General features: G+C 49.4%; 2 protein-coding genes across 4 annotated transcripts in view; one reads left to right on the forward strand and one right to left on the reverse strand.

Moving 5' to 3' along the window:
• Window positions 1-206: 206 nt before the first annotated feature.
• On the reverse strand, window positions 207-3,881 carry CLDN5 (claudin 5). Its single transcript, XM_071572288.1, has one exon. It carries the CDS (start codon window positions 3,799-3,801, stop codon window positions 3,151-3,153), a length of 651 nt encoding a protein of 216 aa, XP_071428389.1. The 5' UTR covers window positions 3,802-3,881; the 3' UTR covers window positions 207-3,150.
• A 9,021-nt stretch (window positions 3,882-12,902) lies between these two features.
• Window positions 12,903-16,431, forward strand: part of LOC139679760 (septin-2) — a 36,481-nt gene continuing 32,952 nt past the window's right edge. For 2 of the 3 annotated variants that reach the window (XM_071571788.1, XM_071571787.1), the window contains exon 1: window positions 12,903-13,006. The gene's annotated coding sequence lies outside the window, so the exon portion shown is untranslated. The remainder of the gene's footprint in view (window positions 13,007-16,431) is intronic. The other variant, XM_071571789.1, reaches the window with a different exon arrangement.

The following is a 16,431-nucleotide window of genomic DNA, read 5'->3' on the forward strand; positions in this document are numbered from 1 at the left end:
GCTCCCCCAGAGGTGGCCCAGCAGTCCTTGTTGCTCCCCCAGGGCTGGCCCAGCAGTCCTTGTTGCTCCCCCAGGGGTGGCCCAGCTCTCCCCCTCAAAGGTAGCCCAGGTCAGAGGTGCCCTTTGGGCACTGATATCACACCCCATCTTCCTGAGCCCAAACAATCCAGAGCCTTTCACAAGAAACCAGCAACTCTGCTCAGGGATTGGTTTACATGTTTTTATTTTTATGCAAAATCATAAATACAAAATAAAAATAGTAAACAAGTGCTATAGATTTATCTTGTCTTTGAGGTGAGGTTCAGGCCTGATCCTGAGCACTTCCAAGCTTCTAAGTTCAGGACTAGGTCTTTGCTCTTAAAAAACAAATCATAGTGAAAACTAACACAGATTTTACCCCGAGGCAGTGACATCAGGAACAGTGTTCTCTCAGATTATCTTTTGGAAGCACAACAACAACTAAGGATGAGATTAAATATAAAAATATTTTTTAAATGGGCCCCACTGGCTGCAAGTATTGTTGGGCACTGCCCCACTGACCTCAGCAAGATCCTGTCCCACTGTGGTTTGGGCAGGATGATGCTGTGTTGGGAGCACAGGCACAGGCAGCGTTGGCTTCTTCCAAGAGGTCTTGTCTACTTGTTTCAGATTTTGGTTATAAGAGGATCCAGCCCAGCTGTTACACAAAGCAACAAGAAGTTTGGCTTGACAAAACAAAGTTCCCTTCTGAGGTGTAGGTTTCCCTCCCTCTACCAAAGAATCAGTTTTGACTTGGTTTGAAATTCTACTGCTGCATTATACAGAAAGATCTAATCTTTTAGCCAGACCCCAAATTCCACAGCACTTCTGAGGGCTCTACTGCACAGAGATGTGCAGACATGTCTGTCAGCAGGGATTCAGTTCTCTAACTTGAGACAAAAGAGTGAGGTCCAGGGTTTGGGCTAAGGTTTGTGGACTCATTTGCTCGACACCAGAGAGCTGAGTGAGGGTGGTGTGTCTCTGGGCTGGGTGACAAATACAGTTGGACATTACCAGCCAAAGTAAAAAATAAAGTAATCATGAAACAAATAAAGGCACCAAACCACATAGCAATCTAATTTTGGTAGGTTTCTTGCAAAATATATGCATTTAAATACATTTTTACAAGGTTTACAAGGTTACACTGTTTTTAAAAAGTTGCAATGATGAAATACGGAATATTTCATTCTTGTACCACAACTACATATCACATCATAACAAAAACATTACAGATTTATTTAAATGCAGACAATATAAGAACTGAACCTCTTTATAGAACAAAACTAATTGTAGACATATTGTTCTGCTTTTGTATTCTCTGATGGGCTCTGTCCCTGCAATTTATGTGTTTAAAAAATGAAAGCAGTTATCTTTAAAAAGGTAAATCATGTCCTCAATATTCAACATCAAAAGTTGCAGAGGCAAGGCTTTAATCTCTCATTCTGGTCTGTGAACATGTCCATACCCCCAGGGGTTTAAGTGTGCTAAGCAAGGCAAGCACAGAGTCAGTGTGACTGTCCCAGCCCCAGAGCTGTGGTCAGTCCGTGGGCCTTGGCGCTGTCACGCGGCTCTCACAGGTAATGCTCAGGCTCTCTGTGCACTGTCCTGCTACAGGAGGGACCCGGGAGGTCACAGTGTTGTGCTCTGAGGAATATCAACAGCACATTTCCTCGCTGACTCTTGGCAGAAATCTCCTTAGGGCAGCACAGATGCTGCCACGGGGCCATAGCAGGATCCTGTGTTGATTTACAAGTAATTTGTGTGGAGGAGTATCACATCACACCACGGCCTTAACCCCTCCCTTGAAACAGAGTCTGTCTCTGCAGTGTAAAATGGAAAAGTTTAAGCTGACATTCCAGGCTGTGGTGAATTTCAGCAGGTGTTGAGCTCAGAAAATTAGAGTTATGCTGCCCAAATCATCATCCTTTCCAGTCTGCAGAGTGTTACCAGGGGAATGTGGAGAAGCTGAGAGCTGTTTGAGCCAGGACTTCAATCTCCTGATCAGCTGACATAAAGTCTCAGTCAAGATATTTTTGGTAAAATTCTTCTAGCAATTTTTTGCTTGATTTGGTAAATGAAGGAAAGCACGTGTTAATAAAATCATGGTGGGGAGCCAACCAAGTGCATGTCCAACTGAGCACACAATTCAAAATTGGCAGCAAGCAGGGCTTGGCAAGAAGGTCACAAGAGCATCATCCCCCCCAACCATCAGTATCTGGAGAAATTTTTATGTTTCCAGTCTCCTGTAGTGCAGATGAGAGAAGCAGAGGCCCTGCTGGAGCCAGGACATACAATGATCTCCTACATCTCTGAATCTGGGCCTCAGATAATTCTGGCAATGAGTTCATATTCAAGTAAAAACAGAGCATAAGATGATGGAGGCCAGGGGATGAAGAACCTCAAGAGGCAACCTGGTGTAAGCTGGTTTGTACTCCACTAAAGGACAGCAACTACCTGAAATCTCTTTCAGGGTCTCAAAGACACACAGAGCAATGCACTTCTCTGGGGGATTGAAACAACTGAAGGAAGGCAAATACCTTTCTTCAGTTACTGCCTGTGGGATTAAGGACCAAGGTTAGTGGCACACTTTGGACAGGATCTCTAATGAAGTTGCCCAAACAGAAGATCAAAAATCCCTTGACCAGTAACTTCGGGAGAGGCTTTCGGGAGAGAGAAGGAAGATGGGACGCTCCCCCTGGACGACAGCGCACACCCGGCGCCCGGTTCCAGCGGCCAGGCGGTGCCCCGAGCGGGCGGCGGGTACTCACAGTCCGGGGGTAACGCCGGGGAAGGGCCGGGGGCTGCGGGAGCCGGGCGGGCAGGCGGCGGAGCCCGGACGGGGCGTCCCGGTAGAAGCCACCGTGTCCCGCCAGGGCCCCTTGTCCCCCCCGGCAGGGCACACGCGGGTTCGGCCGCGCCCGGCCGGTCAGTCCGGGGCCAGTCGTCGGTCAGTCCGCAGCGGAGCGGCCGGACCCGCCGGGCGCTGCCCTGCCTATGGCCGCCGCTTCACGGGGGTCCCCGTTAAGAAGAGCCTCCAGGCAGGGGAGCGCTGGGGCTCCCCGCAGGCGCTCCCGGCCCGCAGGCGCTCCCGGCCCGCAGCCGTGTGTCCGTGCCCCCGCGGGGCTGCCCCGCTCAGACGTAGTTCTTCTTGTCGTACTCGCCGTTGGACGTGGGTCGCCGCGGCGCCGAGTACTTGACGGGGAAGGAGGTCTCGTCGCGCTGGGAGCAGGAGCAGCAGCAGATGAGGCAGCCCCCGAAGAGCAGGAGCGCCGTGGCCGCCCAGCCGATGTAGAGCGCGGCCCCCATCTCCCGCTTCTGGGACGGCGGCACCGTGGGGTCGTAGAAGTCGCTGATGACGATGTTGGCGAACCAGCAGAGCGGGACGAGGACCAGGACCCCGCAGAGGATGTAGATGGCTCCGCCGGCGATCACGATGCGGGACTTCATCTTGCCGGGCCGGATGCAGTTGGTGCACTGCGCGCCCACCACGGTCACCATCAGTGCCACCAGCCCCAGCAGCGCCACGATGACGGTGAGAGCCCGGCCCGCCTGCACCTCGGGCGGCAGCGCCAGGATGGAGTCGTACACCTTGCACTGCATCTGCCCCGTGCTCTGCACCACGCAGTTCATCCACAGCCCTTCCCAGATGGTCTGCGCCACCACGATGTTCACGTCGATGAAGGCCGACACCTGCCACATGGGCAGCCCGCAGGCCAGGATCACCCCCACCCAGCCCAGGATGCCCAGCCCCAGCCCCAAAATCTCCACCGCCGCCGAAGTCATGCTGCTGCCAGCGCTGTCCCAGCGGCTCCGCGGCAAGGACGGGACGGGACGGGGTACCTGCTGCGCTGCCCCGGGCGCTGCCGAGCCGGCTCTGAGCGCCGCGGCCACGGGCAGCGCTATATGAGGAGCCGCGAGGTGCCCGCCCTCCGCCCCCGGCCCGGCCCTGCCGGGCAGCACCGCCCGCCGCCGGCCCCGCAACGCGGGACTTTTAGTGCCCTTATCTGTGCATTTCCTATTTACTGGTAAAGGCCACAGCCAATCTTATCAAATACAGGCACCCAGCAGTGTGGAAGTCCTGGTTATCGGAGTCTAATTGATCGTTTCCCAGAACACCAAATGTGCTGACTGACCTGCACCGCTCCCTGCTGCACACAGGCAAAAGTGAGGAGAGCACCACCAAACAGATTTCACGGGTTTCACAGATTATTCAGATCACAAAAATCACCGAGTCCAACTCTTAAGTGAGTGGCCCATGCAGGGGTTGAACCCACAACTATGGTTCCAGCAGATCTCTGTGCTTGAAGACAGACAAGCCCCATTAATTCTGACAGAAAAAAATACCTTCAGGATAAATTTTTTTAACGAATTAGTCTCATATGCTCTATTTAAGTCAGACTGAAATAGATAACTAAAATATTATGCCGTTTACCTACACATTTGCTCATATTACTGGTGTTGTCATTCCAAAATAAAATATTCACTTACAATGCTTAGGAACTACCATAAATGGAAGAGCTTTGAATATGGGACATGTCACTTCAGTACCTGTATACAGAGTCTTAGTTTGGTCCAGGAAGAATAATTGCTCTTAGCTTACACCAGGTGTGAAAGTCTGTGTGTTCTGACACTGCAGCCAAGAGCAAAGCACCCTATTTAAATGTGTCACCACAAAGATTCCAGATTTGACTCTACTCTTTTAACTATTTGAGTACATTTTGAATCTTTATGGCATGTTAATGACTTATGTGCCAGTATAAAAAAGGGTGTATTTACAAGAGTTTTCTTCATCAGGCTGTGCAGACATTGTAATTGCTACAGTATCTTCAGGGACCACTGGTGGTTTGTTCTTGCAAAAGTAGCCTTGGGTCAGTGCCCTCAGGCAACAGCAGCCCACAGTGCCCCAGGCTGGCAGATGCAGCGAGTTTGTGCTGCTGTTACAGCTCAGCAGAAAGAGAACAGACTCCACCAGCTGCTCCCTCCACTCCACCACTCAGAAGGAGCTGTGGCCCAGTGCCTTTCCCCTGGGTGCCCTGAGAAAGGCTTGCTTTGATTGCAATAAGTTGCAATGTTTTAGAGAAAATTGAAAGATGTGTTCACACTGACTTTTGAATTGGTTTGGCTGGGTTTGGTTTCAGTTAACCCAAAGTATCCTTTTAGTGTAGAGATTGCAGAGTTTGAAAATAACACCATTCCTGCCCCTGTGTGAGTGGTTTTCTCTGTGGTACAGTAACTCACAGCATGTATTGTGGCATGCAGAGGTTTGTGATGGAAATCTCAAGACTGAAATGAATGCAGTTTGGATGGGAAAGTCCACGTGTGAGGCAGAAGCAGCAGAAGGATAAGCGAAGGTTACAGGAATCACATGGATTGACAGCCGAGGGTGTGACTGCTGAGGTGACACGGAGCAGTGCCCTGTGCACGTCCTGACTGGTGACTCTTCTGCAGAAGACCCTGGCATAGTAACAGGAGGATGACAACAAGGTCACAGTACACTGCATGTGGCCTTTCACTTCCTTTTTTTTCCCAACTAGAAGACAAACTTTATCCACGAGACACCCTAAAGAAGGAAACAAAGGAACATCAGGAGCTTGTGGACTGTCTTGGTGTAGGACATGCTGACACATGACAGCTGCAGCCTTCCACTGATTGTCTGTGTCTGAGGAGCTGTAAACATTTCGAGCATGGAAAATGTCTTCCTAAAAAGACTGCCTGGTAAATGAGTTCAGAGGATTTATCTCCTCTTCCAGCTGTATATGAAATACATACAGTTTACTTCAATTATTCAAAACTGCAAATTCCAGTGTGCAAGTCCAGGAGGAATGTGTGACTGGGGCTGTGCAGTCTGTCAAACTAAGGCTGCTTACAATCACCCAGAAGAGTCCCTGGCATTAGGCAGAGGAGAATGTGCAAAAGAACCATCCACAGAGACAGATATCTCAGAGGTGAACAGGAAGAAACCCAGAACACAGATTGAAACTGAATAACATCTGTATTTATGATGATAATAATGATTATATAGAAAACAGCACAGAAGAACAATTAAGAAAGGGGGGAGAAATGCCAGTTATCTTAGCCCATAAGCACAGGAAAGCCCCACCCTTGCCACTTGCTCGGGAGCACAAACTCTGAATTTCCTCTGATAAATGGCCTGTGCTGGGAGGCACTCACGGGGCCAGCACAGCTGCCCAGGCCTTTGGGCTGAGAAGGAAAACCAATGTATGGCTTGTTTTACCTCTGCAGCCCTCACCCCACCTTTCCTTGCTACCTGTAACCCAGCAACTGATTCCTACAAATCACTTAATCCAAGGCAATTATTTCTCTGGGGAAATGCATGCTTAATAATCACACAGCAACTGGACCCTTCTGCTTAGAGGCATTTCCAGCCCTGGTATTTCACCTTTGTCTCTTTGTTTCTTTTCCTCACCCCAGATATTAGCTTTCATCCTGGTTACTGGCAACAACCTCAATTCTTAATGACTCTATTCACTGATCCTACAAGTTTGTTGCACAGACTGCCTTTAATGAGACCATCAAGCTGCTCACAGGTCTGTTTACTGGACTTACTGGTACCTTGACTGACTCAGCTGCTGGGGGGGCTGAGGGCCCCATCAACTTCAGCACCTTGTGGTTTCTGATGGGTGTTAATGGCACAACACTGGAAATTAAACTCCCACAAATGAAAAGGTTCTATTTTCTTAAAAGGAAACCCAAACCAGCATGATGTTTTACTGGGGATGTTACGTAAAGCAAATCGCTACTTGTAAGTTAAATCCTCACTGGGAGAGTCTGGATTCCTTCAAACTCCAAGGCCCAGTGTTGTTGCAGAGTAACTCTAAAAAATGGCCATTCATGTCATTACATCTATTTCTGCCCCAGCTATGCATTAATTAAATTATTCTAGGGGGATGTACAGGGGGGCTTTGCAGCCTGAGCAAATGGGCGGAAGTCGTATTCAAGCGGAGAACAATCGCCCAGGAGCCATACCACAGCAAAGGGGCTTTGGGATTAGAGGTGATTGTGGTTTTGCTCTTTTCCTGACATAAGCAGGACAAATCCCAGGCACAGAGCTACTGGGAGGGCTGCAAAGGGGGGTCCAGGCTCTCACCAGTGCTGCTTGTCCTGGTGTGTGAAGCCTGTCCCATGGCACAGAATGGCTGTGCCCAGCCCGCAGGTCCTGCCAGGGCTGTGCCCAGCCCCAAAGCCTCCCACCAGCAATGTTTGGATAGATTTGCCTTTGGGCACCTGAAATGTAGTCTGTAGAGCATGCTTGGTTTGTAACTTGTGCAGCATTCCTTGCCTAAGAGCTTCTGCTCTTTCTCATCCCTAAAACACTGAGCATCTGGATGACAGAGAGGTAAATGGCATTTAGGATCAATCCTATGCACAAACCTGGTACTGTTTGTGTGGATAAAATGGAGTATGAGTCAAAGGATTAATTGAAAGCCCAGTGATCTCCAGACAGCTTACCATAACTTTTGGATCAGACATAAGCAAAGGTGAAGAATTAGGAATCCTATTAGAGATTGATTTTGTGCCATATTTTGTATTCTAATTAGTGCTGAAATAAAGGCAAGCAGATTTACAGATACAGGGTGGTTAGGCAAGTGGTTCTTTATTTAGAAAGCCTGAGGTTTCTCAGTGAGGATTACTCCTTTCTGAATTATCCTTTAAATGTAGCTCTTTTTCCCAAGAGAATTGATTCAGCTGGAGTTTGAGTGCACACTCAGCAGCCAGACAGGGCTCCAGGAGGTACGTGCACATCAGCAGTGTGTCTTCAGACCAGTGTCACACATCAGAAGGTTGGCACCAGGAATGAGTCCTTGTCAGATGAGCAGGTTATTACGAAATGAAAGTGCACAATTTCACTATAGGGCTTATTTAAAGATGGTTTATTTTGGAAACAAGCAGAAGTGGTTAACGTGAAATTGTTACTTCCTCTCTTAAATAATCTTTTGAACAAAGGGAAACAATGATTTAAAAGCCAGACCAGAACTTTGCAAGAGGAATCAGTGGTGCTCAGTGACTGGTGCTAATGATGCAGAATCAAGTACGTTTTTTAGTGCAAGAGTTGCTGCTGCCCTTCAGGATAGAGAAGTGGATGCCCACACTGCTGTTCCCCCTCAGTGGTGATGTGACAAGACTCAGGCAAAAGAAAAGAAGAGAACAGATATTATAAAGTTGGGAAAATTGTGAGAGAGGTTATAAATCTGCTTCCAGCCTTCTCATATTTTCTGTATATCCCTTTGCAAATAGAGTTGCCCTAGTGCTGTATCAGTTTCTGTTTTACACCCCCTCTGTGGCTGGAGGAGCCCGGGGCTGGCTGGGCTACACATGCTGGGAATGCTGAGACAGAGTTAAAAGCACTTTCCTTGCATAATGAGGAATTTAACTGTGCTAAATCATCATTAGAACCATCTTCCTACTTGAATTCCTCTACGTACGAACTTCTTGATCAGCATTTGAAGCTTCCCAGTGTTGTTTGACCATCCTGCTCATCCAAAGATCCCACTGAATATGTGGCACCCCCAATACTTCTCTGTAATGCTATAGACAGATCTTGAGAATGTGTTACGGCAGGACGGGGAGGGGGAAGCGGTAGGAAATATACATTGTTTCATGCCTGATTGCCCATTCTCAGTATGTTTCCTTCAGGAGAACTGCAGTTTAATTTTGTCCTCCTCCAGAGTCAGCCTCCTTCCACAGATTGTGGAGTACCAGGCCCCTGGAAGAGCTCTCTGCCGTGTAATTCTTGGGAAATCAGATTGCACAGATGTCAGTCCATAAACAGCGTCAGCAACGACAAACGCCATTGCTTGAAACCCACATTGCAAATGCTGAAAGTAATTAGCAAAGACATGACCTTGGAGTTACTGAAAACTGTTCAGGGTTAGTGATGGGAAATGTATAACATTTATCTGCTGTCCCAGGAAATCTGCATTCCTTGAAAATGGGAGGTTTGGGACACCTCCTCCGATTGTGACAGGGATTAATTCTCAGGAATGCTGTCCCTGTTCCAAACAAGGCACCTCTGAGACAAGCCCTGTTCTTGGGAAAAACATGCACCTGTCTTGTCAATCATGATTTCCTTCTTAAAAGTGAAGGTGTTACCAGTAAGAGGAAAGTCTGGCTGTTATTGGTGAAAAGATGCAAAGTGCATCTTACACTGGAGAGTATTTGTAAGTTCTTTTTATTGCTTCTTCATTGCCATAAGTAACATCTTGAAAAGCAGGTTGTGTGTGCTTGTGAATGCAAAAGAAACACTTCTGTCCCTCTGAGACTGCTGTAATTCAAACAAAATCTTCACTTCCTGTAGTGTGACACTAAAAATGAAGGGGTTTGTCGCAGCAAGGAAAAATATTCATCTTTTGCAGATTTTCTTATGGATTTCTAAGCAACTTGTAAAGCAGCTTAAGCCAATCAATCCTGGTGTCTCCACAGATATTGGCTTCCTGTTTGTGCCCTGCCAGAGCTCCAGCTCTGAGCTGAGGACTTCAGAAGGGCTCAGCAGAGAGACCAGCTTTCTGTGGACATGGTGTTTCCAATTCCTGAGGCAGCATGTCTGCAAAAACACAGAAAATGAGGTGCTGGAGTGGTTCTCCCTGTCAGTGGCTGCTTGGATAAAGCCCTTCACAGAAGAGTATTTGATCCAATCAGGAGTTTACCAAATGCTTTCAGACAATGGAAAGTTTGCCCTTAAATTTCTGTCTATCAGCACACCCAAATTCTAAAAATGAACCCAGGGAACATTCTAAGTACCTTTTTCTCTGGTAATCCTTTAAAAGAGGATGTCACCCACAGTGTGCAGCTCTTGCATATTTATTTCTAAAAGGCTTGGACCTGGAGCCACATACTGTAATTTGGCAAAGCACACACAGCTACTCTGAACCAAAACCAAACTGAAGCCTCATGGAAATTAAAAGAATTTATGCATTTGATTGTTTAATCAGGACTTGGGTAATTTTATCTCCAGGGAGAGTTCCAGATGCTCAGAGTCTTACAGTGCTGGGTCAGTATCTCCATGAGTTACTTTTATGGTGCAGCCATCACAGCAATCACACAGGATTTTAGGCTCAACTTCCAAACATTCAGCTGTGTGGGCAACAGACTGAATTAAAAGAAAATCAGGTTAAAAGGGATCCCACAACTGAAAAAAGGAAAGTTTTATTTTGCCTAAGCAGTTCATATTTTAAAAAAATTTAATTTAACAGAAGTAATGTTGAGAAGTGTGGAGTTGTTTTATTTATTAAAGCTCAACTTAGTTTTCAGTTATATGGTTCTATTTATTTATTATAATTAATAAGACACCATAAGGACCAGAACAAAAGACATATAATGTATTTTGCTGAATGGATGAGGTATTTCTAACTTGCTAAGATGTGACTGCACACACAGTTAACATTTGAATTCAAGGAAACACTCTAATTGTGCTTTTGATAATGTAAACCTAGTTGTATCAGGGACTTTTATAAAAGGCACTGGAACTTCCAGGGGAAGAATTAAACAAAACTCTTTCAAAAAGAATAATTCTGGGAATGACTGGTTCCCAGTCAGGCTGCTGTTCACAGCAGGAACTTTTCTGGACTAATTAACCAGTTAGGAGGAACACTCTTCAGTGCAACCATTTCTTGTGTGTGCAGCTCTGCTAATCCCACTGTGGCAAGCAATGGACATGCAGGAGGTGTTTTGTGGGCCTGCATTTGCTGTAAGTGTCTGCAATTCCCAGCACTTTGCAGTCACACACCCCAAAGAGTTCCAGTTCTGCTGAGGAGTTGCTCCAAACTGCAGTTTCATAATGACTCTGGTAACAGATTATGAAAGTAACAAAAGCACATTTTCTCCAAGTGGGTAATGCCCTGTGACACCATCACAGGATGCCAGAAATCAAGATGCCTTCAATGGGTTCAAAAACCAAAAAGAAAAATTCATGGAAGAGAGAACTACCAAGATAAACCTTTTGGCTCAGGAAGCTGCTGAGCTCCAGATTGCAGGAAACCAGGAGGATACACAGGCACGATGCTGCTTTGATCTTCTCCCAAGCATCTGCTCCTGGGCACTGCAGAGCAGGGCACGGGCTGGAACTGACCTCTGCTCTCCCAGGGGCCCTTCCTTATGTCACTTTCTGGCATAATGGGACATTTTGGGGAGGATTGTGACTTGCCTGACATTTTTGTGTCACAGTTGGTCAGCCATGACTTGAGAAAGCTACAGGTATGCCTCAATAATGGGTTGTTTGAAATTTCTAGAGGTTGTTTCACCCATCACACTGGACTCTGCCAAAGGAAAGGAGTGACAGTCATGGGAAAGCACTGACTTCCACCTGACTCCGTGTTACTTGCAGGATCTGTGCTAATACCTTACAATTTCTTCACATACTAAACAGTTATTTGTAACAGCTGCATGTGAGCAAAATGTTGTGTCCATCACAGTGTTCTAATTTAGTGAAATAAAAAAAACCTGCCCTGGTTCCTTTGGGGATAGTACAAAACACCGATATGGAAATCCATGGAATAACTTCAAACAAGACATCCATTCTAAAGAAGACTGAACTTCCACCTTCTAACTCCTCCAAGGATGAACTGTTACAGATCTTTGTGTTACAACATTACACTTTGTCCCAGGAAATGGAATTTGGTTGCACTTTCATTGGCTTTTATCTTGCTCTTACCCAAATCATACCAATTCTCAGTTGATAATAAGAGCACAAACTGAATTAGCAAATAATGCCAGTCTGCCTTCGGCAGCATTTGTTTCACTTCCACGTTCTCCTGCTGTGAGCTGCAACCCTGTTTGCTTTATGGATGGAAATGCAGACAAAACAGAAACGTGCTCCTTGGCGTTCAGATCTGTGAGTCCAAAGATGTGCTGCTGGGTCACACCTGCGAACTGCCCCCTGCAGAACGCACGGACGGAGCGCTGGGAACTTCCCGGGACACCGTTCTCTGGGAATGGCTGGGAAAAGCCTTCCCTGAACTCCTGCTGGCAGTTCGCGCTTGGACAGTGTGTGTTTGAGCTCTGTCACAGTTTCCACCAGCAAGCGATACGTTCCTGTAACCTGCAGGTATCATTTACGCTCCGGGTGTCCTCGGGGAGCCTTTCGGGCCGGATGCCATCGCCCCTTCGCGGTGACACCGAGGGAACGCCGCGAGGAAAGGGAGCAGTGCAAGCGCAACAACTACACTGGAATTCTCGCACAGTCCGGGAGAGACGTTCGCTCCATGTGTGAGCGAGCAGGTGACAACCAGCCAGGCGTTCCACCAGCCGTGTCACCCCGGCGGGACAGCGGGACAGCGGGACAGGTCGGAGCTGTGGCTGCGTGTGCGCTCCGTGCCGGGAGGGCTCACTGCGAGCAGCACCGCACACCTGCCGCAGGTGGGGCCCCTCGGAGCGACCCTGGGGCGGCACTGCGGGCCGGGCCGGGCGGGGCGGGGCCGCGCTGTCCCTGCTCTGTCCCCGCGCTGTCCCCGCGCTGTCCCCGCGCTGTCCCTGCTCTGTCCCCGCGCTGTCCCCGTTCTGTCCCCGCGCTGTCCCCGCGCTGTCCCCGCTCTGTCCCCGCGCTGTCCCCGCTCTGTCCCCGCGCTGTCCCCGCTCTGTCCCTGCGCTGTCCCTGCTCTGTCCCCGCGCTGTCCCTGCTCTGTCCCCGCTCTGTCCCCGCGCTGTCCCCGCGCTGTCCCTGCGCTGTCCCTGCTCTGTCCCCGCGCTGTCCCTGCTCTGTCCCCGCGCTGTCCCCGCTCTATCCCCGCTCTGTCCCCGCGCTGTCCCTGCTCTGTCCCCGCGCTGTCCCCGCGCTGTCCCCGCGCTGTCCCCGCTCTGTCCCCGCTCTGTGTCCCCTCCGCGCCGCTGTCGCTGCCCCCGCGGGCCCGGCCCATGGCGCGGGGTAGGCGGGCGCTGTGCGCGGTGCCGTGTGGGATGCGGGCGGAGCGCGGCCTGGCGGGGCGGCGGCGGCGGCGGAGCGGCCCGAGGTGCGGGCTGAGGGCGCGGGGCCGAGGTGAGCGCCGGGACGGGCCGGCACATCCCGCGGGGCGGAGACCCTGCCCGTGTGGGCCCGGCCGGCACATCCCCCGGGTAACTCTGCCCGTGTGGGCCCGGCCGGCACATCCCTCGGGTAACTGCCCCCGTGTGGGCCCGGCCCGGCCCGGCCCGGCCCATCCCCCGGGTAACTCTGTCCGTGTGGGCCCGGCCCGGCCCGGCACATCCCCCGGGTAACTCTGCCCGTGCGGGCCCGGCCCGGCCCGGCCCATCCCCCGGGTAACTCTGCCCGTGCGGGCCCGGCCCGGCCGGCACATCCCCCGGGTAACTCTGCCCGTGCGGGCCCGGCCCGGCCGGCACATCCCCCGGGTAACTCTGCCCGTGCGGGCCCGGCCTGCACATCCCCCGGGTAACTCTGCCCGTGCGGGCCCGGCCCGGCCGGCACATCCCCCGGGTAACTCTGCCCGTGTGGGCCCGGCCGGCACATCCTCCGGGTAACTCCCCCCGTGCGGGCCCGGCTCGGCCTCGGTTTGTGCCGCCGTGTGCGGGGAGGCAGCAGCGCTGCGGGGCAGGGCCGGGCCCCCGGTTCGCGCACACGGGGCTCGTGTCCGAGCCCGGCAGGGTCAGCCCGGCCCGGCCGCAGATGCGGGGATGGAGCAGGAAGTGCCGCCTGCGCTCGGCATTCCTGGGATGCCGCTGGAATTGCGGGAGCGGCTGCGGCGACAGGCCCAGCCTGGGCTTTCCTTCTTGGTTTTGTGGTTTTTAGTCTTTAATTGTTCACGGGCATGTCCGTGGGGTCAGGGGACTGAGGTGTGATTTGGAAATGATTTAACATATACAACCCTCCCAGTTTGCTCTGCATTAGCTGCGTGTACACAACTGTACCTTAGCTCTGGGGGGGTGAGGCAGAGCTGCATGTTTCCTCATGAGTGATGTGGCTAATGTGTTCAGCTTTTAATTTGGAAAAAAACCCCAGCTTTTCACGTTTTCAGGTCTGTTTGCAGTATTTTTTTTGACACAGTAACTCAGCAAAAACAGCATCCAAAGCTGCTTGCATAGGAAGCACATAATCCCTAAAACTGATCATTACTGAGAACAGTATCACTGTCTCCTTTGTGCTTTTCAAGTGACCATATTCAGTGAAATAACAGTAAGAAAGGAGGTTGTGCTGTTAGTGCTGAAATGGAACTTTAAATAAAATATTTAGGATTGGAGCTTTAGATTTGTGCATTGCTTTTTCTTGGCCTCTTAAGAACAGTGCTCACACAGGTGGATCTGTCTTACTTGCTTGGTCCTTGCTCCCTGTGCTGTGAAGGCTCAGGCACGTTCCAGGTTTTGATGCATTCCCACCAGTAATCTCTGTGGAATGTCCTTGGCTCAAATAAACCATCAGAATGAAGTCTGTGTGAATCAGGAGCCCTGACCACGAGTTCAGAGCCAGATCAGTAGCTGACACTTGGTGTGGTCTGTTTGCAAAGGTGACAGCTGGGTTGTTGCAGTTCTGTGACTTCTGTGCTTGGGGGAAGTGATAGTCATTTTCCTGAGTGAGAGTAATGTAGAATTGTTAATGTTTAAACAAGAATTCCTTCAATTGGTAACACCTGTTTGTAATGAGGAAAATGAACTCATCTATGATTGTTGATACAGGGGGAGGGATGGAAGGGACTTCCCACTGCAGGGATGAGGATGTGCTGGGAGCAAGGCTCACAGAACAGGCTCTGCTGTGCTCCCTTGTTTGGTAGAATTCAGTGATTCACTCAACTTAGAGTGAGTAAGCTGCCCAAAAAAGAAAAAAGTAAATTGCTTTGTATTTGTGTATCCCTCTGTCCAGTTTGGAATACGGTGAGGAAATTTCTAATTTCCACGTAACTTTTTAGTTTCTCTGCATGTAAGGCACTTAGCAGAATTGTAATTTTTTTCATTATTGATGTACCTCAGTACTTGACTGTGACATTTTTTCCTGTGTTTTAGTAGTTCTTTTTGTGAGAAACCACAAATACTGGTATTTCACTGGCATATTCTTGGTGTTTTTCTGCTTTAAGTCTGAAAAGTAACTTCAGAATGTTGGTGTTGCTGAGACCATTTCCAACACTGGGAAACCTGCTTAAGTCTTTATTGCTTTATGTAGTTCCTTATTAGGTCATTAAATTCTTTTAACAAAGCATTGAAGTTATATCATCTCAGATGTAAAGGAAGAAGCCTCAACTGAGAAATCAGGGGGGTTATTGTGCTCATAGAGATGGTTTAAGGTCCCTTTAAAGTGATCACTGTAGTGTTGTTTGAGGTCCTTATATGGAATCCCTCTCTGTACGTGTTCATGGGCCTTTCTTTGTGCTGGTTCCTATTAAGAAGCTCCCAGTCTGCCTGTTCTAACAGTTCACTTCTTGCATCCTGACAGGAGCAAAGGAAATGACCCCTTTTCCTTCCCCTCTCTTTCTCTCACCAGAACACCCTTCTCAGCAGCAGAGGGAGGGATGGCAGTTCCAGGCCCCTGTGTGGGCAGGGGAGGAGCTGTGACCCAACTCAGGGGCAATTTGCTCCCTTCGATTGCCAGGCCTCACATCGTTTAGGATTGAATTTGTTGGGATGCAAAATGAAACTTTGCTGCATCATTTGCTGTTCAGAAGCAGGTCTGGACATTCTTATGCTGTAGCACAGTGTCCTTTTTTCTGCTAGACCTGCTAGACAGGGCCCAGAGTTACTTACAAATAAAGTTTCACTGCTTTTTGCAAGCTATTGCAATTGTATCTTAATTGTTCCTTTCTCTGTGTACTGTTTTTCATGTGCTGCTTTGCTTATCTTGTACTGTACTTTGAAAATCCGAGGAGAACAGAACAGGCATGGCTTGCTCTGCTTTGCCTGAGTTACATTTTTTTATGTTTTATTCTGGGAAAGTGATGAGAAGTTAAATGTTGCAATTCCCAGTTGTAGGATTGCCCAGAGTGTTGTCAGAGGCTCAGCTGGGTGTTCTGTAGCTGTTTGACCCAGCTGTGTGCAGAGGGTTCTGGGTTTCAGTGGTCACTGGTGCTCAGCACAGGCTGGTTAAGCGCCAAGTTCTCCCTTGTGGCAGTGCTGTGGGAGCCGTGCTTGGTTGGGCTGGAAGAGATTTAACGTGTGGCCTTGTGTTAATTATGAGGGTTTGATTTGTACTCTGTGGTGGAGCTTCGGGAAGACAGCGCGTGGTCATCGGGGCCGGTGGGTGGCTGATTTCCAGGAATCCTCAGGAGGGCAGTGTTAGGAGTTGCAGAGTGTTGTGGCTGAGTAACTGAGCTCGCAAGTGAACCTCAGGGCCTTAATGAGTTGTGGAACGGCAGGTGGTTTGGGTTGGTGTTTTGTTTTATTGGTTGTTGTTGTTGAGGTAGCTTTTAGTTCAGATATTTCTAATTAACAAGTGACAGTGGGAACTGACCAACTGGATGCCTGTTCCTGGCAGCACATGCTGCA

This window comes from Pithys albifrons, chromosome 17 (assembly GCF_047495875.1).
Source record: "Pithys albifrons albifrons isolate INPA30051 chromosome 17, PitAlb_v1, whole genome shotgun sequence".
NCBI classification, from domain to species: Eukaryota; Metazoa; Chordata; class Aves; order Passeriformes; family Thamnophilidae; genus Pithys; species Pithys albifrons.